This window comes from Armigeres subalbatus, chromosome 1, assembly GCF_024139115.2.
Source record: "Armigeres subalbatus isolate Guangzhou_Male chromosome 1, GZ_Asu_2, whole genome shotgun sequence".
Classification (NCBI taxonomy): Eukaryota; Metazoa; Arthropoda; class Insecta; order Diptera; family Culicidae; genus Armigeres; species Armigeres subalbatus.
Window position 1 is genome coordinate 18,269,878 of NC_085139.1, and position 26,458 is coordinate 18,296,335.

Genomic DNA, 26,458 nt, shown 5'->3' on the forward strand with positions numbered 1-26,458 from the left:
TCGCAAAAACTCACTGGGCACACCAAGATCCAAACTTGAAGACGGTGTAGTCAGCAGATTCCCTTTCCCATCTCGCCGCCGGTCGAGGAAAGTGCATCAGAACCGAGCTGACACGCACACACCCACACTCGCATTGATACATCTGTCAAGCGTCTTGAAGCGCAACCCCTACACGTGTTTCCTTGTTTCAATACAAGTGATTTCAAATCGCATCAGCATCAATATTTTAAATTTTTCCCTCAGTTTAGCCCATAATACTGTATAAAAAAGTAAGTTTTAATTTTTATATTAGCTATCACCTAATATTGAAAAAACAGCACATTTTAATTATCATATTTGAACTATTGCCATATTCAAATTTTAAACAAAACATATTGACACTATTTTGCCTTCTGTCATTATTTTCGCTCGTTTGGGGTTTTTAAACCCCTCTGAGCAAAACCCGCAACATCTTCCCGTGCCCAGCCGCCAACAGTAGGAGGAGGCACAAGAAGAAGGAACAAAAAGTGTCAAAAAACATGGAAGCTCTCCCGAAGTCGAGTCGAATTGTGTGGTGCGAGTGAAAAAATCGATTTTTGAGGCCAAAACCCGTGTCCAAAGTGTGACTTCCGGCGGTCGGAGCAGAACCCCGGCACGATGGAGCGTTTCGCGATCAACATTTTGCACAAGCGGATCTACAAAATCTGCCGCCTGTGCGGGGTGGATCAGCCGCACAAGATTCCGATTATTGAAGGGGCAGAGACCATCATAGTAGGCGACGAGGATGAAGAAGCGTCGCTGGCAAAGAAAATCGAAGAATGCGTCGGAATACAGGTTAGTGAAGAAGGAAAAGCGAGAAAATACAACAAGCGAGCACTAGATTTGTTTTTAGCTGCTCCCTCTCTTCGCACTAGAGATTGTTTGTGTTTGGGCGAATGGGTTGCGGCAGAAATCTAAAAATGTGATGTTTGTGCTTTTTAGGTTCACAAGGACGACAAAATGCCGCAAAACATTTGCGCTCTTTGTGTGGACAAGATCAACGATTTCTACGAATATCGATTGATGTGTGCGGCTACGAATCTGCAGACGAGGTCCATCTTGAACTTGAATTTGGTGGAACCGTCGCGAAAGTTGGTAAGTGGTGGTCAAGGAGGGAGTAGAATCAGAAGTTTAGAACTTCGGGGGCGCTGTTGTCGTTGCGTTAATGTTCTGCCCTGGTTCTGCCGATTTGATGATAAGATGATTTGAGACTAGGAAACAGCGTACAAGTCAAAGTATTTTAGTACATGCTCCTGCAGCAATGATGACTTAAGTCACCATAATCTTAATCATGATGAACCTCAGTGTGTCATTACTTGATCTTTGAAAATCGCATAAAAGTTGTATATGTGTTTACAATACGATGTGTATACATACTTTGAAAATTCAGTACTCACAAAACCGGGATATTGTTTGTCGGTAATAGCCTATTCATATTACGCCATTTATGAATAAATATCATGATAAAGAAAAACTTGATGCCAATCCCCATACATTAAATTTTCTTTCTCCACTTTAAGCCGATATTTATTATTAAAGCCTAATCTGAATAGTCTATGAAATGTGGAATTTAAAATAATCTACGCAGAATTTTGTTGTACACTCAGTTTTACGCTCATCTAAATTTTCTACCGCACACAATTTGATTGTTCTCTATATTTGGGATTTATAGAAACATGTTTAGATTTTGGTAGTTGATTAAAGTCTAGCTATTGAAAATACGACCGTAAAAAGTTTAGAACAGAACAGAAAACATTAAAAATTGTTATTTACTATAACCACAGACAAGCAGACATAACACCTTGGACATTTACTCATTTTCGTCCTACAAACACTAACGACATGTGTTGTTGGCACTAAGTTGTGCAAATCGCGATCCAGATAGCGGTAGTGAGCAAACTTCAAACTCGAGCAAATCCGATGTGCGTGCCACGAGTGATATATTGGTCAACTAAGGATTATAAAAATTGATCAGTAAATCGTAAATCAATGAACGATGTCTGTACAATATCAATACCCAACCGAAACGCAGTGGATCGTTTAAAACAAACAAGTTTTGAAAACCATAGTAATCTATTTGAAAAAAATCCTGGAAAAGACATCAATGCATTACGCTTCTTCGTGTATAAAACAGGCCGGAGCTATGAACGGGTTCTAGAATAGCTGAAATAATCTTTTACAATTGTTACGAGTGAAATACAAGGTGTACCTCATTCAACTATTTATTCGTTAAACGTGTAGTTTGAATGAACAAGAGGTTGCATCAGACTGATTGTTATTTTCTGCTATCGTTGTCATCTTGGTTGCGTACCCAATTCATGACTGGATTACCCAACTGGTGGTACCATCTCCAAAAAGATATTTTAGTTACCAGATAAACATTGTCGCTGTCCGGAACATCTTTTGCTGGCGATGATAGGGGATCTTAATGTCAATAAAGAAAAAATACATACGATTTGACAGTTAGGTACCACACATGTTTCTCCCATCCTTATCCCTACACATCTCGGTTCGCCGCACGAGGCCTTTGCAGGATGCGTTGAGCTTCTGATAGAACTTGCGTGTTTCGGCACGACATAGCTGATCAATCTCCTCGCACTTCGCTTCTTCCAGGTGTCGTTTCTTCTCCTGAAAAAGCCGGGTCTGCTGTCTCCGCTTCCCTCTATATCGTTCCACGTTCTGCGAGGTTCCTTGCTGCAGCGCGACAGCCCACGCTGCATCCTTCTTCTCCAGCATCTGTCGGCACTCTTCGTCGAACCAATCATTCCGTCAACTTCGTCCCACATACCCGACATTGCTCTTTGCTTTGTCGTTAATGGCTGCTTCATCATCATCAGTGCTTCCGGAGTGTGGGGTATGGGCGTTGATTATGTTCAAGTTGAAAACCCGGCCTTTGATCTTCAAAATGCACATTCTCTCATTGATTGGCCACCACATGATCACGTGCCTTTGTATATCGACCATCGACTGTTGAGTAAGTCTTTACCCAGAAGGGTGGTGCTTTTCATGATCGATTATGGTGCCACTCAGTGACCCAGACTGCAGCTATTTCGTCATTTATCTAACGTTTTTCATCGGCGACTGGGATCTCCCGGCCAAGGTAGGGGCTTATCCGACCGATGCACCGCAGAATGTTGGCCTCTTCATTACCCCGGATGCCGCTGTGGACCAATGTCAGGGCGATGTTGTCTAGACGGAATCGATTACAGTAGACGTTCGATAACTGCAAGTCATTTAACCGCAATGCTTTTGAATTGCAATACGATGGTTGGAACCGTTTTGCAGTTATCGGACCGCTAAACTTCAAACATTCTTGAAGAATTTATGAAAGGAAGGATTTCCAATGGACTTTCGAAACAAATACCCATTAAATACCTTCGAAAACTAAGGTAGTAAAAAAACTCTGTTTTGAATCTGGAATTAATTTCAAAGGAATTCTCAAAGGGATTTCTGTCGAAATTCATAAAGAATTACTAAGAGAATTTCTGAAGAAGGTTTTGAATTTTTCTTAGAATTCATTTTTGAATTTTCAAATGATCTTGAAGAGTTTGCAAAGAAATCCCTGAAAGAAATTCTGGAAGAATTCTTGAAGAATGTCCAACATAATTCTTGGAGAAATTTAAGAATGGAATTTCCTTGAGGGGTTCCTTTGAACCCCTTTCTTTCGTTCGGAAATCTCTGAAGAAATTCCAAAAAATTTGTGCTAAAATTGTGGAAAGAAATGTAGGAACTACTGGAGAAATTTCCAAAGAAATGGTGGTATCTGAAGGAATTCCTTAATAATTTTCAGAAGATTCCTGTAGGAATTTCTGAAATAATTCTTCAAATGAATTCTGGACAGTAGTAAAATCCGGTTTTGACTCTGAAATGCAACCCCGTGGCAAGAGATACTTCTCAGCGTAGCAAACATCCTTAACCTTCCGGAACTCGGTTAGTCCGGAATCCTTCATGCAGTCTCGGCTCCGTTGTGTATGACTAGCGTGCTTTTTTCGCTAGTGTTGTACTTTTTACAACGGTGCGAGTCATCGAGAGATAACAATGCATGTGAACATGCATTTTAAAAGTCGCGCGAAGCTTCCTGAGTATAATTTATTTCATTATTTCAATTTGGGTAATGAATATTTTTCGGTTTGCTTCTCCGTAAACAATGTTACCATTTTTGTTTGATCCGGAGCGGTAGAACAAGCAACAACATAAGAATTCGTGTAGCGTTTGATTTCACCTGCCGAGTCACCCCAATTCGGAAGTACATTTCATCGTCAAATAACATAATTCCTATGGTCATAGATGTCAAAGTTTCTGATTATAGAGTTGCGCAAAGATGATCCTCTTGCACTGATTCTGAATGATGCTCTTGTTATCTTATCTTGGCCATTTTCATTTTTGCTCAACCCTTGAAATGACTTCATGGGAGTCACTTGTCATAAGACGAGTTTGTACAATCCCATTTAAGATACGTATTTCGACCTCAACAGTAAGGTCGTCTTCATTGTCTCGTACTTGACTCGACTTGAAGAAAATGATTCGTAGGTATAATAATTTATTTAGGTATATTTACTACGGTGCTTACTTCTACTCGCTTGTTGCGCTTAATGCTTAGGAATAAACTTGAAGAGCCAGGAGCTACCATTTCCTTGATCTTTATTCAACAACCGCGTTTGTACCTGTCGGTAGATTTCCAAGCTTTCAGCAACATTAAGTTTCCACGGAGAAGAGACATTTCCTAAAATTTTAATGTTTGATTTATTATTATTTATTCAGACTAAGGCCAAAGTGGCATGTGCGGTATATAAGAGTCTTCTCCATTCGGCTCGGTCCATGGCTACACGTCGCCAACCACGCAGTCTACGGAGGGTCCGCAAGTCATCTTCCACCTGATCGATCCACCTTGCCCGCTGCGCACCTCGCCTTCTTGTGCCCGTCGGATCGTTGTCGAGAACCATTTTCACCGGGTTACTGTCCGACATTCTGGCTACGTGCCCGGCCCATCGCAGTCGTCCGATTTTCGCGGTGTGAACGATGGATGGTTCTTCCAACAGCTGATGCAATTCGTGGTTCATTCGCCTCCTCCACGTACCGTCCGCCATCTGCACCCCACCATAGATGGTACGCAGCACTTTCCTTTCGAAAACTCCAAGTGCGCATTGGTCCTCCACGAGCATCGTCCAGGTCTCGTGTCCGTAGAGGACTACCGGTCTAATTAGCGTTTATAGATTGTCAGTTTGGTACGGCGGCGAACTCTATTCGATCGCAGCGTCTTGCGGAGTCCAAAGTACGTACGATTTCCACCCATGATGCGTCTCCGAATTTCTCTGCTGGTGTCATTTTCGGCAGTCACCAGTGAGCCCAAGTACACAAATTCTTCTACCACCTCGATTTCGTCACCACCGATGCAAACTCGCGGTGGGTGGCTCACATTGTCTTCTCTTGAACCTCTTCCTATCATGTACTTCGTCTTCGACGTGTTGATGACTAGTCCGATCCGCTTAGCTTCCCTCTTCAGCTACGTGCCATAATATCTATGTCGTCGGCGAAACCAAACAGCTGGACGGACTTATTGAAAATTGTACCTCTCGTGTTAATCCCTGCTCTTCGTATTACCCCTTCCAAAGCGATGTTGAATAGCAAACAAGAAAGACCATCACCTTGCCATAACCCTCTGCGGGTTTCGAAGGGACTCGAGAATGCCCCTGAAACTCGAACTACGCACATCACCCGATCTATCGTCGCTTTGATCAACCGTGTCAGTTTATCCGAAAAACCGTGTTCGTGCATTAGCTGCCATAGCTGGTACCGATCGATTGTATCATATGCGGCTTTGAAGTCGATGAATAGATGACGTGTGGGCACGTTGTATTCGCGGCATTTCTGCAGTACTTGGCGAATAACGAACACCTAGTTTGTGGTGGAGCGTTCGCCCATAAAACCCACCTGGTACTGCCCCACGAACTCCCTTGCAATTGGTGCTAGTCGACAGCATAAAATTTGGGAGAATACCTTGTAGGCGGTGTTCAGCAATGTGATTGCGCGGTAGTTGCTACAATCCAGCTAATCGCCCTTTTTGTAGATGGGACACACGACACCTTCCATCCACTCCTGCGGCAAAACTTCCTCCTCCCAAATCTTGGTAATGATCCAGTGCAGCGCTCTAGCCAGGGCCTCACCACCGTGTTTAAATAGCTCTCCTGGTAGTTGGTCAGCCCCAGGGGCTTTGTAGTTCTTCAGCCGGCCAATCTCCTCCTGGATTTCCTGGAGATCCGGAGCCGGTAGAATTATGTCCTGCGCGCGTTCTCCCAGGTCCATCACCATACCGCCATCTTCGTCTGCCACATCGCCATTCAGGTGTTCTTCGTAGTGCTGCCGCCACCTTTGGATCACCTCACGCTCGTTCGTAAGAAGGTTCCCGTTTATGTCCTTACACATATCAGGCTGTGGCACGTGGCCCTTACGTGAACGGTTTAACTTCTCATAGAACTTTCGTGTGCTATTAGCGCGGTACAGTTGCTCCGTTTCTTCACGGTCTCGATCTTCCTGCTGGCGCTTTTTCCTCTGGAAAATCAAGTTTTGTCTGTTCCGCGCTTGTTTATATCGTGCCTCGTTCGCCCTCGTGCGGTGTTGCAGCAATCTCGCCCATGCTGCATTCTTCTCTTCCACTAACTGCTCACATTCGCCGTCATACCAGTCGTTTCTCTGATCCGGGGGCACCGTGCCAAGTGCAGCGGTTTCGGTGTTACCAATGGCGGATCGAATATCTCTCCAGCCATCTTCAAGAGACGCTGCGCCTAGCTGCTCTTCCGTTGGAAGTGCCACTTCCAGCTGCTGCGCGTATTCTTGGGCTAGTCTACCGTCTTGTAGCCGCCCAATGTTAAGCCGCGGCGTCCGACTGCGACGCGTGTTGTACACCGTCGAGAGTTTTGAGCGCAGGCATACTGCAACGAGGTAGTGGTCGGATTCAATATTCGCACTGCGGTAAGTGCGGACGTTCGTGATGTCGGAGAAGAATTTACCGTCGATTAGAACGTGGTCGATTTGGTTTTCCGTTTCTTGGTTAGGTGATCTCCATGTGGCCTTGTGGATAATTTTGCGGGGAAAGAAGGTGCTTCGGACTACCATTCCGCGGGAGGCTGCGAAGTTTATGCATCGTTGGCCGTTGTCATCCGATACGGTGTGCAGACTATCCGGTCCGATGACCGGTCTATACATTTCCTCCCTTCCTACCTGTGCGTTCATGTCACCGATGACGATTTTAACGTCCCGCAGTGGGCATCCATCGTATGTCTGCTCCAGCTGTGCGTAGAACGCTTCTTTCTCGTCGTCGGGTCTCCCTTCGTGTGGGCAGTGCACGTTGATGATGCTATAGTTGAAGAAACGGCCTTTAATCCTCAGCTTGCACATCCTTGCGTTGATTGGCTGCCACCCAATCACGCGTTGGCGCATCTTACCCAGCACTATGAAGCCGATTCCCAGCTCGTTGGTGGTGCCACAGCTTTGGTAGAAGGTAGCCGCTCGATGCCCGCTTTTCCACACTTTCTGTCCTGTCCAGCAAATCTCCTGCAGCGCCACGACGTCGAAGTTGCGGGGATGTAATTCATCGTAGATTATCCTGTCGCAACCTGCGAAACCTAGCGACTTGCAATTCCATGTTCCAAGCTTCCAATCGTGATCCTGTATTCGTCGCCTAGGTCTTTGCCGATTATATCGAGTCGCATTATCTCTTATATTGTTCGTAATGATTGGTTTTCTAGGCGGCTTATTGGGCCTGCGCAAACCTCCTGTCTCGTCGGAGGGCCGTCGTGTCAGGGCTGTTTAGCGTCCCACCTAATACTAGAACTTGGGCTTGTGCGCTTTGAGCGGCACACGGTCGCTTTGGTGGGGCCTACTTGCGGATACATGCAGCTTTTTATAGAGGTTTAACAGGGCCCATTGTCAAACCCCACCACATCCTAGGTAAGCCCCACAACTTGCAGATGGCCTGGGGAGGGATCATCAAGCACTTGGACATAGTCCCTGCTGCCCCCAATGTTTAATGTTTGATGTCGTGGTAATTGAATGATTTTCCAGATATACATGTTCAGCTACCTCAGACCTAAACTCATAATTTAATCCCTTATCAGTTTCCCGCTTAGCCTTACTTACTTCTGCAATATGTTCTTTGAACCTTACATCTAACGATCTTTTTATTTAACCTACATATACTTTATCACACTGTGAACAATTAATTTGATTTGTGGAGCCCAACAGTGTCTTCAGTTGATTGCTTCATCTGCTGTAGAATACTAAATCGATGCCGAATTTCTTCCGAAGAGTTTGTCGAGGAAATTTCGTTTGTCCCGAGATAGTTCCGAAACGGTTCCCGAAGAAATTCCGAGGCATTTTCCGAGAGAATTTTGAAGTGTTTCTCGAGGAAATTTCGAAGCGTTTCCCGAGAAAATTCCACAGCGTTTCCTGATGAAATTTCGAAGCGATGCCCGAGAAAGTTCCTAAGCGTTTCCTGAGAGAATTCCAAAAGGGTTTTCAAAAACACTGCGAAGCGTTTCAAGAGAAAATTTTGAAGCGATTTCCGGCAAAATTCCGAGGAGTTTCCTGAAGATATACCAAAAAGTTTTCCAACGAAATTTCGAAGTGTTTCCTGAGAAAATTTCAAAGTGTTCCCTAAGGAAATTACTAAGCGTTTCCTAAAGAAATTTCATACAGTTTTTCGAAGAAATTTTGAAGGGAAGGAAATTCCGGAGTGCTTCCTAATGAAATTTCGAAGTGACTTTTTGAAACGTGAATTTTGAAACGATTTCTTACAAAATTCCTAAGAAAAAATTTCGAAGCGTTTGCCGCAGAAATTACGAAGCGTATCTCGCGGAAATTTCGAAGCGTTCCCCGAAGAAATTTCGAATCGCTTTGCGATCTGAGGACATTTCTTTCCCGAGGAAATTTAAAAAAAATAGTGAGGCGTCTCTTGAAAAAAAAAAGTAGAAGGTTGTAGCAAAGATACGACAGCAAACTGAACGTAGAATTACGTATAGTGCGATGCCTATGCCAGATGGCTATTAGCCGAAAGGTAGGCAATTTACTGTTAAAGTGCAATTTCAAGATTGACTGGCAAAATGAAAATTTTTAATAGTTAAATGCATTGAATCAATTGTTTACAATAGTTATAAGTTACCCCGGGGCAAGTGGGACCTAAAAAAACGCATACTTAGAAAACAGGGTATTTAACAACATTAACCACGGATACATCATTAAATGCTTCCATTGTTGAAGTGTAGATGTGTTGGAAGAAATTTATTCAATTACAAAAATATTGGTAGTGCTAGAAATAAATTTACCTACAGGACCCACTTACCCCTTCAAACGGGGCAAGTTGAACCTATTCTGTTTTCTACTGTCGACGAACGAAACTATTTTGAGGAATGTAGATATACTGTTCATATTATTTCTAAGCCTAAGTATTTTCAGATCATGGATAGAGATTGGTTGCATGTCGGACTTTATTTTTGCAAGAAGAAAGGGATTATAATGTTAGCAGATATGACAACAAGACAACAGCCGATTTACTGTCTATTTGGCTATTGTCTTGTTTTCCATTAGCTTACTTTTGTATCATATGTTTTAGGTGGCTAGGATAAGCAAATCTTTATTCACTTTTCGTATAAATAAATATTTCTCTGTTTATAGCACAAATTATTATATAAATCAGTACTTCAGAAGAAACGTTTTTAATCAGGCGATGCGCAGTGTTTTTAATTTGTAACAGAACAAAATTTCCAATTTATGTGTTACGCACTTAATTTATCGGAGAATCTGATGCAAAGTTTGAAAATAACAAAACCCAAGACAAATCTTGTTGACCTATTAGAATAAATAGAGTATTTGCATTGTAAACGGAAGAATATCGCATTATAGTTATAGCCATTGCTCTTCTTGATGCGGGAGATACAGCAACCGTTCGCTAACTGGGCTAAAACACCAGCCCAGTTACCGAACGCCGCTTTTTAAGGTCACTCCTGACGGAATCCAAATTCCAAAGTGCTCGCGTTTTTGGGGGCACACCACTCGATTCAGAGGCGGCGCACAACTGTCATTTTTGTTGATTTAGCTTTGATGCGTCGCAGCATGCGTGAAATAATAAAAATGACAGTTGTGCGTTGCTTCCGTATCGAGTGGTGTGCCCCTTAAAACGCGAGCACTTTTAAACTTGGATTCCGTCAGGAGCAGAGATGCCAGATTTGAAGACATGTCTTCAATTTGAAGACATTTGAATCTCTGTGAAGACATTTATTTCGTGTAGACATTTTGAAGACTTTTCAAAATATTTGAAGACTTATCTACTTATTTGAAGATACCTGAAGACAATCAATAAGCCAGCTAGTGGAAAATACAATTTTATTTTTTCTTATAAATTCCGCGACTTCTATATGTAGATTATACAAAAAAAAATTACAAAAGTTATAAAAGTCTTTGTCTTGGGCCTAGAATCTCAAACATAAAAATACCTTCACACTAGCGGGCTGATAACTGCAACGCATTTCAGACCTCATACGCACTTAACTTTGAGTTGTGCGCTGGTTAAAAAATTCCCGATGGCAATTTTTTTTTCCTTGGTGGTGGCGGCGTTTTTGACGTGTATGCAGAAAGGTATTTCGTGGTATTTCGATTATTACATTGGAACGCACAAGTTGATTGAATTCTTCTATGACTTGATTTAATCTATTCAACCGTTGAGCTAGAACCTGAATTTTATCTTAATTCCTTTTGAACTCATTTGATCTTTTCGGCATTTCCATGTGACTTTCCTCTAAATATCCGTCGGGAAACTCTTTTAATTTTCCGTGAATTTTTAAAATATTTTTTTGTAAAAATTTCAAAGAATTTCCTATGTAAAATAAGGAGAATTTCCGATGAAAATTATGAGGATTTAAGAGATTTAAAGTTGGGAATTCAGTTCAAAATTTATGTCTAATAATTTCTTAAAGGGAATCCTCCAAAATTTAAATTGAAAATTCACCTTAATTTCCACAAGTTCTTCTGAACTCCCACAATAAATCCCTTTTAATTTCCACAAGAAAATTGTCTCAATTAATTTTAATAGAATTTTTTTAAGAATGTCGACAAGAAATTGAATTTGTTCTGGTGTTAAATGATTATTTTTCAATGATATATTATTTCTCATTATTTCCATGGTTAATTTCTACGTGAAAATCTTCCTAAAAAAGTTCAGAGAAATTCCACAAAAAATTAAGGGATTTTTAATTAAATACTAAGTAGCAAAATCAGAGGAAACTTGTTACACACTTTCGTTAAATTCTTCCTTGAAATCCTTTGGCAATTCTTCAAGAAATATCTTTGACCATTCTTCCAGTATTTTCTCTGAGAATTCCTCTAAGAAATTCTTCAAATATACGTTCTGGTATTCTTTCCGAAAGTCATCCAGGAAATTGTCTGGAAGTTTCTGGGATTTTTTCGAAAAATCCTCCAGGAATTCATTTGGAAGATCCTCCAGAAGTTCCCCCAAAACTTCTTCGGTAGTTCCTTCACGAATTCCTCCAATAGTTTTTTCCAGGAATTCTTTTAAAAGTTTTCCCCTGGATTTCTGCGGAAGCTATTCCAGGCAGGGTTCGTAAAGCTCACTCAATCTCAGGAGCACAGGATGCTCCCTCACGGAAATTTTCGGGGAGAAATCGCTTTTCGGGAAACAAAAATAGCCTGGAGAGATAACCATTTTTCGCTCACTTCGATTGCCGCCAATCGTTGGTTTGCTCGTTTTCTTTCATATTCAAGTCTTTTCGTGGCACAATCAATGCAAATTGTAGTAGCTTATGTGGAACAAATAACTTAATTCTTTCATACAGATAATGTGGTGATGTGGCTAGAGTAAGCGCATCCCTACACCCAAAAAACAAATCTGGCAATCATTGTATAAAATCTTGGCATATACAATTCTGTAAGCTTTTATACAAATATTGAATTAAAATAATACACATCGGTATTATTTCAGTACAAAAATTGTATAAAAATCTTAAGAAATTGTATATGCCAAATTATTATACAGTTTCTGTAAGGTTCTTATGCAGAATTGTATAAAAATCTGCCATCCGCTGGTTGGATGTACGGCTATTATTGTTACTATTCTGGGTTCGAATCGCGGCGCAGCCATACAATTTTGTAATTGTTCTGCGATAATTATCGCGAAAAGTAAGTGAGAGATAAAAGTGATGAACCGAAAAAGGATTTTCATCTAATAGGCAAGATTTTCGTTTATCTTCCAAGGCTAATTCTAGAGAAAAGATTGATAGGTGAAAGATGATCCTCAACATAAACAACGAAAATAGATTCTCCCTTGGCCCGAAATACGCTTGCTTTGATCTCATTGAAACGAAAAGTCGAAACCCTGATTCCAAGGATCCCTCCGGATGTTCCTCCTCTGGAAGAACCTTCAAGATTGCCGAATTACTCTCCAAGAATGCCTTCGGAAGTATACTTCTATTTCCTTCTATTTCTTTCGGAATTTTCTGCAGCAATACCTCAAGAGGCTTCTCCAACTACCTCCAAGAATTTCTCCAGAAGTTTCTTTTGGAATTCCACCAGAAATTGCTTCAATAATTCCTCAGGAATATCCTTCAGAAATTCATCAGGAAAATCCTTCAGGTATTTCTCCCGAAAATCCCTCCGGAATTCATCCTGAAGATTCTACAGGAATTCCTTCTTAAGATCTTCCAAGTATTCCTCCGGAAGTTCCTCCAGAACTTTCTCCAGAAGTTCCTTCAGTAAATCATTTGGATGTTCGAACAGGAATTCCTCAGGAATTTTTTTCAGGAGACTTTCAGAAATAATAAGAAGCTCCATCCAGAAGAAAGTTCTATGAAGCTCCATCGAGAATTTATCCGGAAGTTGATCTAGATATTTATTCGGACGTTCCTTAAGAAAGTTCCCTGGATGTTTTTCAAGTATTTCACAGTAAATTTTGAATCCCAACAGGTTATACTTTAAAAAGAAATTTGGAAGAGTTCCTCGTGAAAATTCAGTTTTAAAATCCGACTCAGTCCAATATCCAAGGGAAACTCGTTTTAAACAATAAGGAATTTTAAAAAATATCCTCAAACAATTCAAACAATCTGAATGTTAAGAAAATAAACATTATTCAACATCAGTAATACAAGGAGATTATTGAATTTACACACCTATTGGGGTCTCCAGTAGCCTTGCAAGAAAAGGCGTAGGATTGCCAATCCGAAGATGGTGAGTTCGATTCTCGGTCCGGTCTAGGATGTTTTCGGGTTGGAAACATTCTCGACACCCTGGGCATAGTGTATCCATTGTACTTGCCAAGCTTTCAATAAATAACTGAGGAAATGCTAATTTAATACTAAGTTGAAAAGCAGGCCAAGTTCCAATTGGAATATGAAGCCATTGAAGAAGAAGAAGACCTATTGGATTTTGAAATTTTTCGCTGATAATCATAATCTTAATATTGAAGACATTTGAAGACATTTTTAAACGACTGTGAAGACATTGGAAAATATCATCTGGCATCCCTGGTCAGGAGTGGCCTTAACTGGGCTGCCGAGGGAATTCGCGATGCATTGTTGTGATCGTGTTTTACATGAAGCTTAAAGAATATACCATTCAGAATCCCCTCGTCACCGAGTCTTTGTTGTTGTTTTTTGACGGATAACTGCTTTTTAACTGGGCTTTGGCCCAGTTAGCGAACGCCCAGTTAAAAAACAGTCCAGTTTAAAGGCGCCCAGTTAGCGAACTGTTGCTGTAATTTACAGAATGCAAAATACACATTTGGTAATTAACTGTACAATACTTTTTAACATCGAAATCAAACTGCAACTGATTCAGATCCATATGATATATGAATGACGAAGTTATTTCTCACTAGACAACCATCTAAAAACAGTTAAAATAGCTTTTCGGAAATGTTGTTCAAATATGTCCCACTTGCCCCATGTATGTTAAAACTCAAGGGCAAATGAAAATTGCAGATTTTGGCTTTAATTAAAAAATTCAAATCGTTTTCAATGTCACACAATTATTTAATTGCTCAAAATATTCACTTTCCACATCAAAGATTAATTTTGAAACAAATATTTAGTTTGAAATCCATTGAAATAAAATAAAAGTAATAGATTTTCTCGGTAGTTTAAAGTCATGATCAAGCAATAGCATTAGTATGATGCCTTAAATGGTATTGATTCCAAATATTTTGTGTCGGGTGAATTCGTTGATAGTTCTGCTTCATCTTCCTAGAATATTGTTACCATCAAAAACGTTCATCGAATTATCTGCAGTGATAGTACCCTTCATTTCATTTATTTAGTCTACATCTAAACAGATAACATTGAATCAACAATTTGACGCCACAATACACGGTTCGAGGCCGCATCTCTCCATCCTCGAATACGCCCCACGCTCGCCAAGTCGTTCTGCACCTGGTCTGCCCATCTCGCTCGCTGCGCTCCACGTCGTCTCGTACATGCCGGATCGGAAGCGAACACCATCTTTGCAGGGTGATAGTGATAGTACTTACTTACCCCGTATTTTCACTTGCCCCGGGGTACCTTATGAAATCTTATAGAGTTTACTGATCGATTCATTCCAAAACCCGTTGAAAAACGGCTGAGTTATTGGCTTTTCGTGCCGGTCCCAAATTTGAAACTTTGGAATGACCCCCTATCTTACCGAAGGACGTAATTCTACGTCAAAATCCAAAGAGTTTCCCGAGGAAATTCCGAAGCGTGTTTCAAGGAAATTGCAAAATGCTTCCTGATGAAATTTCGAAGCGACTCCCGAGAAAATTTTAAAGCGTTTCCTGAGGAAATGCCAAAGAGTTTTTCAAAGACATTGCAAAGCGTTCCCCGAGGAAATTTTGAAACGATTTCTTACAAAATTTTCAAGAGGAAACTTCAAAGCGCTTGTCGCAGAAATTTCAAAGCGTTTCTCGAGGAAATTTCGAATCGTTTTGCGAACTAAGATTCCCTAAGAGATTCCCGAGGAAGGGTTTCCGAGAAAATTGTTAAGCGTTTCTTGAAAAAAAAATCTAAAGAGTTTCCCGAGGAAATTGCGAAAAGATTCCCGAGGATTTTTTTCTGGGGAAATGTCGAAGCGTTACCCGTAGAAATTTCAAAGCATTTATTCACGAAAGAAAAAAGAGTTCCTGAAGCGTTTTCCTGAGGGAATTCCAAAGAGTTATCAAAAGAAATTTTTAAGCGATTCCTGAAGAAATTCCACAATTTTACAAAGAAAATTCCGGAGATCGCTAAAGAACTTCCCAAAAAACATTTTCAAAAAAATGTGAAGATTTTTTTAAGGAAACTTTCGAAAAATATCCCGTAGATATTTCGAAGAATTTCTACAGGAAAATCCGAAAAAAAACTGCTGGAGAAATTCCGAAGAATTTGACAAAAAAAATGCGGTTGAAAATTCCGAAGATTTTGTTTAAGAATTTTTCAATAAATTTCCCGAGTATTTTCCCCTCCGAAGAATTTTTCGATGAGATTTCGAAGAATTCCTTAAAATAATTGGGATAGTTTTGATATTTTAACAAAATTTAGTTAATAAAAAGTCTGGAAAGTCCTTAAAAAAATTCTTCTATCAAATGTTAAAAAAAATCAAATGTTAAGTAAAAGTATTGCCACGCCGATTTACGCCGCCGACTAAAATTAATCTCGACTTGACGAAGCTGTAGTGGTTTCTGGACCTTTATTACGAAGTTTCAATATGTGAACCGGGAAAACCGGGAAAAACCGGGAATTTGATAATGGAAATTGAGTGGCCACCCTGGTATATAAAAGCATTTGTTGCGTCCCGCTCCAGCGAGTTTTGGTGGTCTCTTGTCTTTGAATATTCGTGTTAGTTGCATCGAGATGAAAGTGTTTCTTTCGTTGGATCCTTTACTGCCGTGACTCACATATCTGTCCCATCTTTGCTGTGTTAACTATTCATATGTGACAAATATGCGATTCACGGCAGTTTACATCCCTTCACAACGTGCGTTTCAAAACTGTTCTTTCTGTCATCGGTCTCTAGAATTATTCTTGCAATTACCACAACTTTCTACATGCTCTTATAATCTTATGCGGTATATAGTTTTAGAGCGATTCCAAGCAACAGCATCAAAATTTAAGAAAATTTTTAATTCATGATTTTCTATTGAGTTGAAACTTTGCACAGTTTTTCAATTTCATCTAAATCGTCATTTTTCGATATCAAATCTTCATATTGAGTCACGACTAACTTTTCAAAAGGGTGTATGTGAAAATGGTTCAAAAATATTTAAAAAGCTGCACAGCAAAAACGGAATGTTCGATTGTTATGATTTTTCAGCAAAGTTAGACAACTAAATGGTGATTCTTAAGAAAATGTGCACAGTAAAAAAAAATTTTTTTGCCTTTAAAAATATCATTTTGTCACAAAAACTCAAATATCTCAAAACCCTATCTTTTTCGAACGTAATTTTTTTAGGAAAACGGTCCATTATATTAGCTATCTACCATAAAATTTGGTGATGGTAAACTAATAAACAAAAAGTTATGACATTTCAAACATTTCACAATTTTCACATAGTAAACAAAAAAAAAAAATTTCCGTGTATTTTTTTCAAGAATCGCAGTTTGATGCTGATTTTATTGTTAAGGGCCTTGCGTGAGTTAAACAAGTTGTTTGTATGATATTCCATATTTATGTATTCATCGATATTATGTATATTATATGTATAAATATGATATGTATAAATAAATAAAAATGAATTAATATTATCCTAAGTATTAAATTAAATGTGGCAGTTACACAATGTTGTTATAGAAACTCTAAGAGTTTTGGGTTTGAATTTTGGTATGGGTTATGATATCATGAAAACAGTTTATTAATACTTATTTTTATTTATTTTATTCAAATTTTTTAAAATATCGAACACTTTTGAATTATTATCAGCACAGTTTGAGTATAGTTTTGCTTTAATTTTATTTTCCGACAATGGAATGAAACAGTGAAATTTTGGGTTCCTTGGATCGTTTTCGCGTTATTAAATTGCTCGCTGAGCTCTGAAGCCTTTATTTCGTACTCTTCAGTAGTAGTAAAACAAAATGATAATTTGGTTAAATCTTTTTCTTTTCTACGATTTGCCCAATCAAAAAGTTCTTTCGCAGTTTTAATTGGATGCTCACGTTCTTTGGCTAAACTTGCTCTTGTGGCCATGCGCTTTATTGTTCCTCCAATAGCATCACAAGGACCTTTGCCATGTGATGTAGCAAAAAATGCCATTCTGCATCAATTCCGTACATTGATTTAAATTGACATAGGCTCGAAAAATTCTTACGATTTTTGTACTGCGACGCTGCTCCATCAGACATGAAATATATCTTTTTGACTTCTTTATGCTTATCAACGCGTAAAAAGTTAATCATTTTTTCAATGAACAAGTTTACGGATACTGAATCGTGTCTTAAATCTTCGGAAATTATAATAAAACTTAAGTGTTCAATTTGCGTACTTCCATTAAAATAAATAACGAATGGATGAATTGTAGCTTGTTGTACGTTCCAGTGATGGGACTGCACTTCATCTTGCAATACAAAGCTGTAATTTTCAGAAAATCACAAATGACTAAAATTCACCATTTTGTAATGTATTTTTCGTATTTTTAAAAAGCTGGATTGTTCTGTTTTAATGAAATCGTGAGGGATTAAACTTTCTAATTTCAAGCAAAATATGACACAAACTCATCTACAGGTTTTACAATAGTTTCTATGTCACACCTATCCGTGGTCACCCATTGCTCAAATGATAACTGATCAATATATTTTTCTTCAAACTCAGCGAATAAAGTATTTTCCAATGATGAAGAATCTGGACAATCCGAACAAGATCGTAGATAGCAATTTGATGTTGTATTTTCACACAAAAGACTACCAGTTAACATTTTAATATCCTTTGTTAAATTGATTCTTTTCAAACTATGTAAAATAAGATTAATATTCTCATGGGTTGTGCACACACACATTATGTGTTCCTGAATTGGAAAGAAGCTTACATTGCCTTGGCCGAAGGCTTGCAAATGAGGAAAAACCTATTTTAATATTATCGTGAATTTCCTTGAAGCGTGTGTACGCTTCTTTCAAAGTCGTCATCATTAATCGTTTTTGGATTGCTTGCCGCTTTCCATCTTTTTTTACTGATACATAATCTTTTTGACCAGGCATAGCTCGACTTACTTCATCATCTTCAAAATATTGAACTACTATTTCTTTTGTCTCATCTGTTAATGCAGTACTAGACCTAGTATTTTTGGTTGAAAGACAGTTATTCTTCAATTGTTTTGCCTCTTTTACTGTATTTCTATTGATTTTGAACTCATCAATGGCATCCTGAATAGACCACGAACTTGGCAGCATCGACAAAATCAATAATTTTTCTTTCCTTGTCGTGGCTGCATTCGAGAACCTTTCCTTCATATTTATAATTACCTCATCGTAGTCTGTATTTTCCACATCATCAGGTCCTAATTTGAAGAGGTTTCTTCGTACAGCTTCGTTTATTTCACGGTATTTTTTCTCGGTATTTACCACACGTAGTCCATCTTACTCCATTTAATCGGAGTCACTTTTATCCCAGCTATGCCCTCGTTAAAGCGTTCGATGTTGACCTTTTGGATACACTCATCTTCCGATTGATTTGTTGAAACAGATTTCGCTGATGGTACGGTGGCAAGGCTCTCAGCACTTAATACTTCTGGTAATTCCTCAGTTGTTGTCGATACATCTGGCAATTCCTCAGTTGCTGTCGTTTTCGAACTTCCTGCGCTCTGCTCAACCGATGATATACAGATTGCTCTTTTGTCAACGTTTAGACGGCAGGACGTGCAAATGCGTAAATTTGTATTCAATGTGGACATTGGAGCATAACCAGTCGCTTTCAGTTTATCCACAGACAAACAGACGTAACAGCTTGAACAATTTTCTGAAAAATTCATCGCCCAACTCCTCAACCACCATCTTGCGAGCATGTTACACGAAACAATATTTCGTATGACATTGTCACCAGAAGGCGCTGGAGTGAAATGTCAAACTCGAAGGCTTACGACGCAAGCGCCTCTAGTTGTGAAACGCGCAACCAATCAAATTCAAATTGATCGTTGAAATCATGGTCGATGGTATTTTTTCTAGTGTTACGTCTGTTTGTCTGTGGTTTATCTATGGTGCTTTCGGTGAGATTTCGTAACTCTTTTGAACACTTTTTTTTCCATCAAACGGCCTACAACAGTTGAGAAAGCGGCTACTCATGTTGTTCGTAATATTTCAATAAACAAAATCACTTTTAAGTTTTTACTGACTAGTTTGGTGTCATTTGCTTGACTGAAGAAAAAATTACTATAAGATCTTTAACAACCTTAGTAGTAGTAATTTTTTTGCTTTTTCGTGAGCATTGTCATGGTATGTACCTATCATGCATTTGTTGTTGTTGAAGATACCCGTTTCCTCCCGATCATAAAGTCTATTCTCTAAGAGGTATATATATACAGGTAAACTATAGGCGTACACGTGTATATAAATCTTTGATTTTGCAGCTTTTGTCTTAAAAATAACATTTCTGATATGTTTCTATCAACGTAATTATCAACAGGTTTCAACACTATTAAAAGAATTTTTCGCCAGTCACGTGCAATGAAAATTATGACACTATCAATACTTTTGATCACAACACTGGATCGTGTCTAAGTTTCTTATAGATGCTATGAATAATTAAATCAAAATATCATGAAAACAACTTGTTTAAATCACGTCCCTTAACAATAAAATCTGCATCAAACTGCAATTCTCGAAATAACTTACACAGAAAAAATTTTTTTACTAAATGTGAAAACTGTGAAATGTTTGAAATGTCATAACTTTTTGTTTATTAGTTTACCATCACCAAATTTTTATGGTAGATAGCTAATATAATGGACCGTTTTCCCTAAAAAAATTACGTTCGAAAAAAGATAGGGTTTTGAGATATTTGAGTTTTTGTGACAAAATGATATTTTTAAAGGCAAAAAAAAATTTTTTTTACTGTGCACATTTTCTTAAGAATCACCATTTAGTTGTCTAACTTTGCTGAAAAAATCATAACAATCGAACATTCCGTTTTTGCTGTGCAGCTTTTTAAATATTTTTGAACCATTTTCACATACACCCTTTTGAAAAGTTAGTCGTGACTCAATATGAAGATTTGATATCGAAAAATGACGATTTAGATGAAGTTGAAAAACTGTGCAGAGTTTCAAATATTTTCGAAATGGTCGCTCAGGATCGACTGACATGCCCCCGTGGAATGCCTCTTTATTAAAATCATTTACATTCTGTTACTTTTGATTCTATAAAGGGAATAATGAGGCTCCATTCTTTGCGCATCTCGTCTCGATAACACTTGAATCATTTGTTTGAGAAACTGCATAAGTCCATTTTACACTATTTCGAGAAAACAACAAAAAACTGTTTTTTAACAAATTTGCACCAAATCTTTCGATTTCTTCGAAACAGATCAACAGTTTTTGGCAAAACTCAACACCCTGGGGCACCTTCAGTGCAAAAAATGTAAGCAGTACTCCACAATTGCTCTTCAAAGTACGTGGACATATGTAGTTTCTCAAACAAACGAAATTTTTTTCATACATTCCTGAACAAACAATTTTTTTTCATATTTTTTGCCAGAATATGTATTGTTGGACGAGGATTCAGAATATATAAAAATCTCATTTTGGCCAAAAATGTTACATATGCAGTTTCTCAAACAAACGGTTCACTTGTTTCGAGTCGAGATTCACAATGCCGCTCCTGATATTGATCGACAATTAATTACTTCCATTATTGCATTTCAGCTGAACTTCGGGGAGATATCCAAAGTGGAGGATGATAAAAAGGAAGACGTAAAAAAGGTGGTGGAAGTAGCTACGAGCAGCAGCAGCAGCATTATTCCCAGTCCAGGCAAGAAGGGAAAGAAAAAGCGGGGTCCACCATCTCCTTCACCTTCGCCAGCTCCGACAACGCGCATTAAAGCTGCTGTGGATGTGAAAGACGAACCAGTACCGGTTGTTCCAGTGAAAGCGCTCACCAAGAAGGAACGCATGAAGCAAATGCAACTTCAGAAAGAGAAGGAGGAACAAAAGAAAAAGGAGGAAGAAATAAAAAAGAAGGAAGACGGACGGAAGAGAAAAGAAGATGAAAAGAAGAAAGACGATGAGAAGAAGAAAAAGGAAGATTTGAAAAGGGACAGAAAAGACGATAAACTTAAGAAAGAGAAGGTGGAAGTAAAACAACCGGAAGTCAATGAGCAAAAACACACAAGATCGAAAAGAAAGGAACCTTCTCCGGTGAAAGAAACATCGGAAAAAGCTGAACCAACGGTTCCTCCACCGAAAAAAATTAAATTCGAACATCCCTGTTCTTATTGCTCGGATGAGTTCAAAACACAAAGCGAATTGGATGGGCATTTGGGGGCGAAGCATACTGCACTTATTCGTAAATTTGGCTGCGCATCTTGCCGGGAAACTTTCGAAACCGTGCTGGAATCTAAAGATCACAATCTGTGGCATCAATTAACCCGTACTCCCTACACGTGCTTCAAGTGTAAACGAAAGTATGATAAAAACTTGGCTCTAGTCAAGCACATGACGTTGAATGCATGTGGCCGAGTTGCTCGGGGAAGACCTCCGACCATTCTGCCCGATGTCCAATGTCGATTGTGCAACAAAAAATTCAAAACTCAAAATCTCTATGAATGGCACAGTTGCTTCCTCAAACCGAAGTCGAACTGTCCCAAGTGCGGAAAGTATTTCGTCAAGAAGCAAATTCTCTCTCGTCATTACATGATGTTCTGCACCGGAACGCTTCCAACACCAGAGCCGGTAATTATTCCGAAAGCTGAACCTATCGATCCTGCGGACAAACCAGCGGCCTCGACAGCTGTAGCGACTATCGCGGAACGCAGGAAACGACGTGTTGCATTTGCTGAGCCTGAATTGCCCAAGGAGGAAAGGGAAATTCCGTTCCCACCACAGCTCGAACCGGAAGCATCTATTCCTTCTCCTGCTCCTACTCCAACACCATCCGGGGGCAAAAAGAAAACTAGGAAAGATTCAACACCTACTGTCACTATCAAACCCGTGCCACCACCTCCTGCTGCAGCTGAGAAGATCACATCACTTTTGAATTCGGGAGCCAAGTTGGATCGCGACAGCGATATTGCCACTATCAATAATCTCCTGAGCTCGGTAACAGAAGCCATTGCCAGTATTTCGGAAGCTAAGGCCAAGAAGAAGAAGAAAAAGAAAGATAAGAACAAAGATAAGGCTGAAGCGGAAAATGAAGCGTCCGCACCCGCCCCAGCGCCGGTTGTGGAAGAACCCAAAAAGAGTACACCTGAAGTGGTAAAGAAACCGCTCCCACCACAACCACCACCAGCACCAGAGCCTCCTGCTGCAGAACCGAAGAGTGCAGAAGAGCTCGAAGCGTATGCTCTTGCGCAAGAAGTAGGCGAAATGACCTTGGATCAGCAGCTGGCCTTCTGCTCGGGGAAATTGCCGCTCGTTGTGCTGAACAAGACATCTTTCAAGCAGGAATGCACCGAGATCGATATGGAACCATCACAATTGCAAGAGCCCATGGAGGAGGAAACCGAACCCGACCACCAGGTTACGGTTGAGAACGGAGAGGAGGAAGATAATGGGTACGACGATGAGGCAGCGAACGATTATTCAGATTTCCAGAATGATGATGACCATAACAACGATGATGAGCCACAGCAGGCCAGTGCCGAGGAGGAACATACTGAAACAGAAGAAAACCAGCAAACCGAAGAGGTGCAATTCCCAATGCCAATCAAACAAGAAATTGAATCGGAGGAACCCACAATTGCACCAGAAACTCCGGAACAAGAAGAACCGGCAACACCCGAGCAGGAAGAATCGATAATACCCGAGCAGGAAGAATCGATTACACCCGAGCAGGAAGCGGAAACACAATTATCTTCTGTGAACGAGGCACCTCTACTCGAAAAAGAAGCTCGGCCACCTTCGGTACAAGCTCGTGCAAAAACCCCGAAGGATCAGGAATCTCTTTTCGACAGTCAACTAGCGATAAATATCAAGAAAGAGCCGGGTCTCGAAGAAGACCAGCAACCTGCCCTAAAACGGAAACGTCCCGAGTCACGTACATCTGCTGTTGGTTCTCCAGCTTCTCTGAGCTCAACGCAAAGTCCAACACAAGACTCTCCTAAACTCATACTGAAAATTAGGAAAAATGTGGTCGAACCTGCGAAAAAAGCAATCAAAACCATTGTACTGGACGATGATGACGATGACGAAGAGGAACAAAGCGCGCCTGACAACCAGCCAACCAAGAAGCAAAAGATTTACAAGAAGCCCGATTTCCTGGCGGTCAAGATTAAACAAGAGAAAGTTGATCCGACCTACGAACGCCCAGAGCCAACCATTGTCAACCAAGTTGAACTGCCTGGTGGCATTCGCATCAAACAAGAACGGCCCGATCCCGATGAAGAACCGGCCCATGTCGAGGAAAATTCTGCGCCGACTCCACCACCTCAGAAAAAATCGCGTCTGTCTCGTAAGGATAAGCCAGCCTCCCCGGTCATCGCATTCGATGGAGTTCGCATCAAACAAGAAAAACCGGATGTTACAAAATCTATCGCTGAAGCGCCTCCACCAGAAGATCCTAAGCCTCAGGAGAAGAAGAAGAAGTCTAAGGGTAAAATCAATCCTTTCGCTTTGCTTCGACAGAAGTTGGCAGCTGAAGCTGCAGCGAAACAAGCCGAAGAATCTGCTGCTCCTCCACAGGCACCATCTCCGCTGCCGGTAATTACCAATGTGGTAGGAAACGCCCCCACGCCTGCCATGTCCTCCTCGTCGAGCAGTTCCTCCGGTGCAACCACTCCCATGGTGGAATCTGACACGGAGAGTGAACGAAGAGTCCCAGTGATCGCACAGGTAGCATCCATAGCATCCGCGAAGGTAAGCGAACCGGAGTTCCCAGTACCAATCAAACAGGAACCGGTGGATGAGCCAGATGAAGAAGAAGAACAAGATGAGCACAATCCATCGGAAGCAGAATCCACCAATCAGGAGACCGACGATGGCTTCCCAATACCCATCAAACAGGAACCCCCTGAAGAGCAATCTGCAGGTGAAGGTTTATCCACTCCCGAAGAGCCATCCTCTCCTGACGAACCGGAAGAGCCCGAGTTGCCCCGGCCGATAAAGGAAGAGCCGAAAGAATCTCAACCGGAACATGCTGAAAGTGCAGATGCGTCGGAGGAAGAACCGGAACAGTCGCAAGATGAGCCAGCCGCAAACGACACTGAGGAAGAACATGAAAAGCAAGTAGTTCCATCGGCGACTAGCGATAGTAAAATAGAAGACGATGATCAGGAAGACAAGCCAGAAACTGAGCAGCAAAATAATGAAGTTGAAGAAAATAAGGACTTGGATGATGAAGAAGAAGATGATGAAACGGATGAGGTTCATCAAAGTTCCCAAAACGAGGAAGTAGAGCCATCGGCGGACACCGAAGAACAGGAGAAGGAAGCACGGAATGACGATGATGATGAAGAGGAAGAGGAGAGTTTGTCTGCAGTAGAAGCAAAGGAAGATGTATTAGCGTCGAAGGAGCAAAAAATTGAACAAACCATAGATGAGAACAATGAACAAGAAGAAGAGGAACAAGTTCAGCACAATACAGATGACGAGAAAGTGGATTCATCACAGGCGACTGAAGGTGGGGTTGAAAATACTGAACACCAAGAGAAAGATGATGACGGTGGTGATGAAGATCATAAAGAACAGGAAGATGTTCCTTCGCTTACGATCGAAGGTACGAAAAACGAAGAAGCTGATGAGAATGATAATGATGAAGAAGGAGAAAGTTCCTCATCTCCGGTGGACAAAACAAATCTACCTGCACCAAACGAAGATCAAGAGAAAGAAGACTCAGAAGACGGAAATGAGCTCGAGGAAAACGTGCCTGCTGTGGCCCAACACATAGAAAAGAAATTAGACGATCAGAATCAGTTGAATGAGATTGACGAGATGGAAAATTCCACGTCGCCTATTTCAGATATTCCAATGGACGATTATGATCAAAACTCGAAAGGACAGGAGGAACAAGAACCATTGGAAGAAAACAAAAGTCCTCCCGTAGCAGACAGTCCGCAAGAATCGGAAACAAATAGGTTAGCAATTCAGCCCAACAACGAAAGGCACGATAGGCCAACGGAGGCACATCGGGAATCGAGCAGTATTGCAGAATCTTCTGAAGCTTTATCAGTACCACCGGAACCATCGTCGACCAGTGATGGGTGTTCTGATACTCGCTTGGAATCGCAGCTGGAGGAATTGCAGAATCTTCTCACGGTAGGACTGCAACAGCCTCTGCCAGATTCATCACAATTTCCGCAAACCAGCTCACTCGCCACTGCCAGCAATAATGACCAGAGCATGGTTCAAAGCTCTTCCATTGGATCGAGCGTTGGTAACAACGTCGGTGTCAGCGGATTGGACGATGACCTGGACAGTTTACTGAACAATAAGCTAGAGGAAATAACGGCGGCCCAGCCGTTGAGCGCCGGACCCCCGCAAGATGATATCAATATGGCCATCGAGCGGGAGCTTTTGCATGAAATAATGCCAATTGGGTCGGAGATAAGTGCTACCAGCGGCCATAGCGCCGGAACTGGTGGGCTGCTAGAAGTAGGGCAAGACATACTGCAGGAAGGCGCTGGCAATAGCGCCCAGCAGTAATCATAATTCATTATGCATTTTTGAAATCCCAAGTGTTTAAAACCCAATCCTACTGCACTACAGTCTACCTTTCTATTTAGTAAAAGCCTATTATTATGATTCGAAAAGTTGTTAGGCTGCACAACAATCACAAACACACATACACATTTTAAAATCATTGCATAGCAAGGTTTAGCTACCCAAAAGTATAGTTTTTGCTCTGCCGTTTATGGGTATTCAATGTCGTTCAACAGAGTCTGTATATTTTATTTTTGCACCTATTTTTTATATTTTTTGTGACCACTTTTCTTGGAGCAGAAACAAGTCCTAATTTCATTGAATAAGAAGAAAATCACTGCTGTACTCTCTTTTGTTACATTGCCTATTTTAGTTTTATCATTGGATTGATTCCAATCATACAAAAAGAAGGAACCCATAATATAGATTCTGACTGTAACAGTAGTAATCCCCCCCATCTTAGATGTATGTCGGTAAGAGAATGTAATAAGTTCGGTATTTAGGAAATGAAAACGGACAGTTTAGCAACTGCGACGGAAAAATAGTGGCTCAGTGAATAACAATATTGATTGCGCTATTGAATAAAGTATAATAAACCATAAAATTGTGCATGCCTGTGTCTTATTGTACACAAATTTCCGAACATTAGCCAATATG

At 40.4% G+C, this 26,458-nt stretch overlaps 1 protein-coding gene across 1 annotated transcript; it reads left to right on the forward strand.

The window, feature by feature from the left end:
• Positions 1 to 475: 475 nt before the first annotated feature.
• LOC134222378 (titin-like) lies at positions 476 to 26,410 on the forward strand. Its single transcript, XM_062701535.1, has 3 exons — positions 476 to 813; positions 961 to 1,113; positions 20,873 to 26,410. The coding sequence occupies exons 1-3, from the start codon at positions 637 to 639 to the stop codon at positions 25,802 to 25,804; spliced, it is 5,262 nt and encodes a 1,753-aa protein (XP_062557519.1). The 5' UTR covers positions 476 to 636; the 3' UTR covers positions 25,805 to 26,410.
• Positions 26,411 to 26,458: the final 48 nt, after the last annotated feature.

What these genes read in the sequence shown, in the direction of transcription:
- LOC134222378 (XM_062701535.1), top strand. Translation starts at nt 637, where the DNA reads ATGGAGCGTTTCGCGATCAACATTTTGCACAAGCGGATCTACAAAATC. An exon ending in AAGAATGCGTCGGAATACAG is followed by an intron (nt 814 to 960) that starts GTTAGTGAAGAA and finishes TGTGCTTTTTAG; the next exon opens with GTTCACAAGGACGACAAAAT. An exon ending in TGGAACCGTCGCGAAAGTTG is followed by an intron (nt 1,114 to 20,872) that starts GTAAGTGGTGGT and finishes ATTGCATTTCAG; the next exon opens with CTGAACTTCGGGGAGATATC.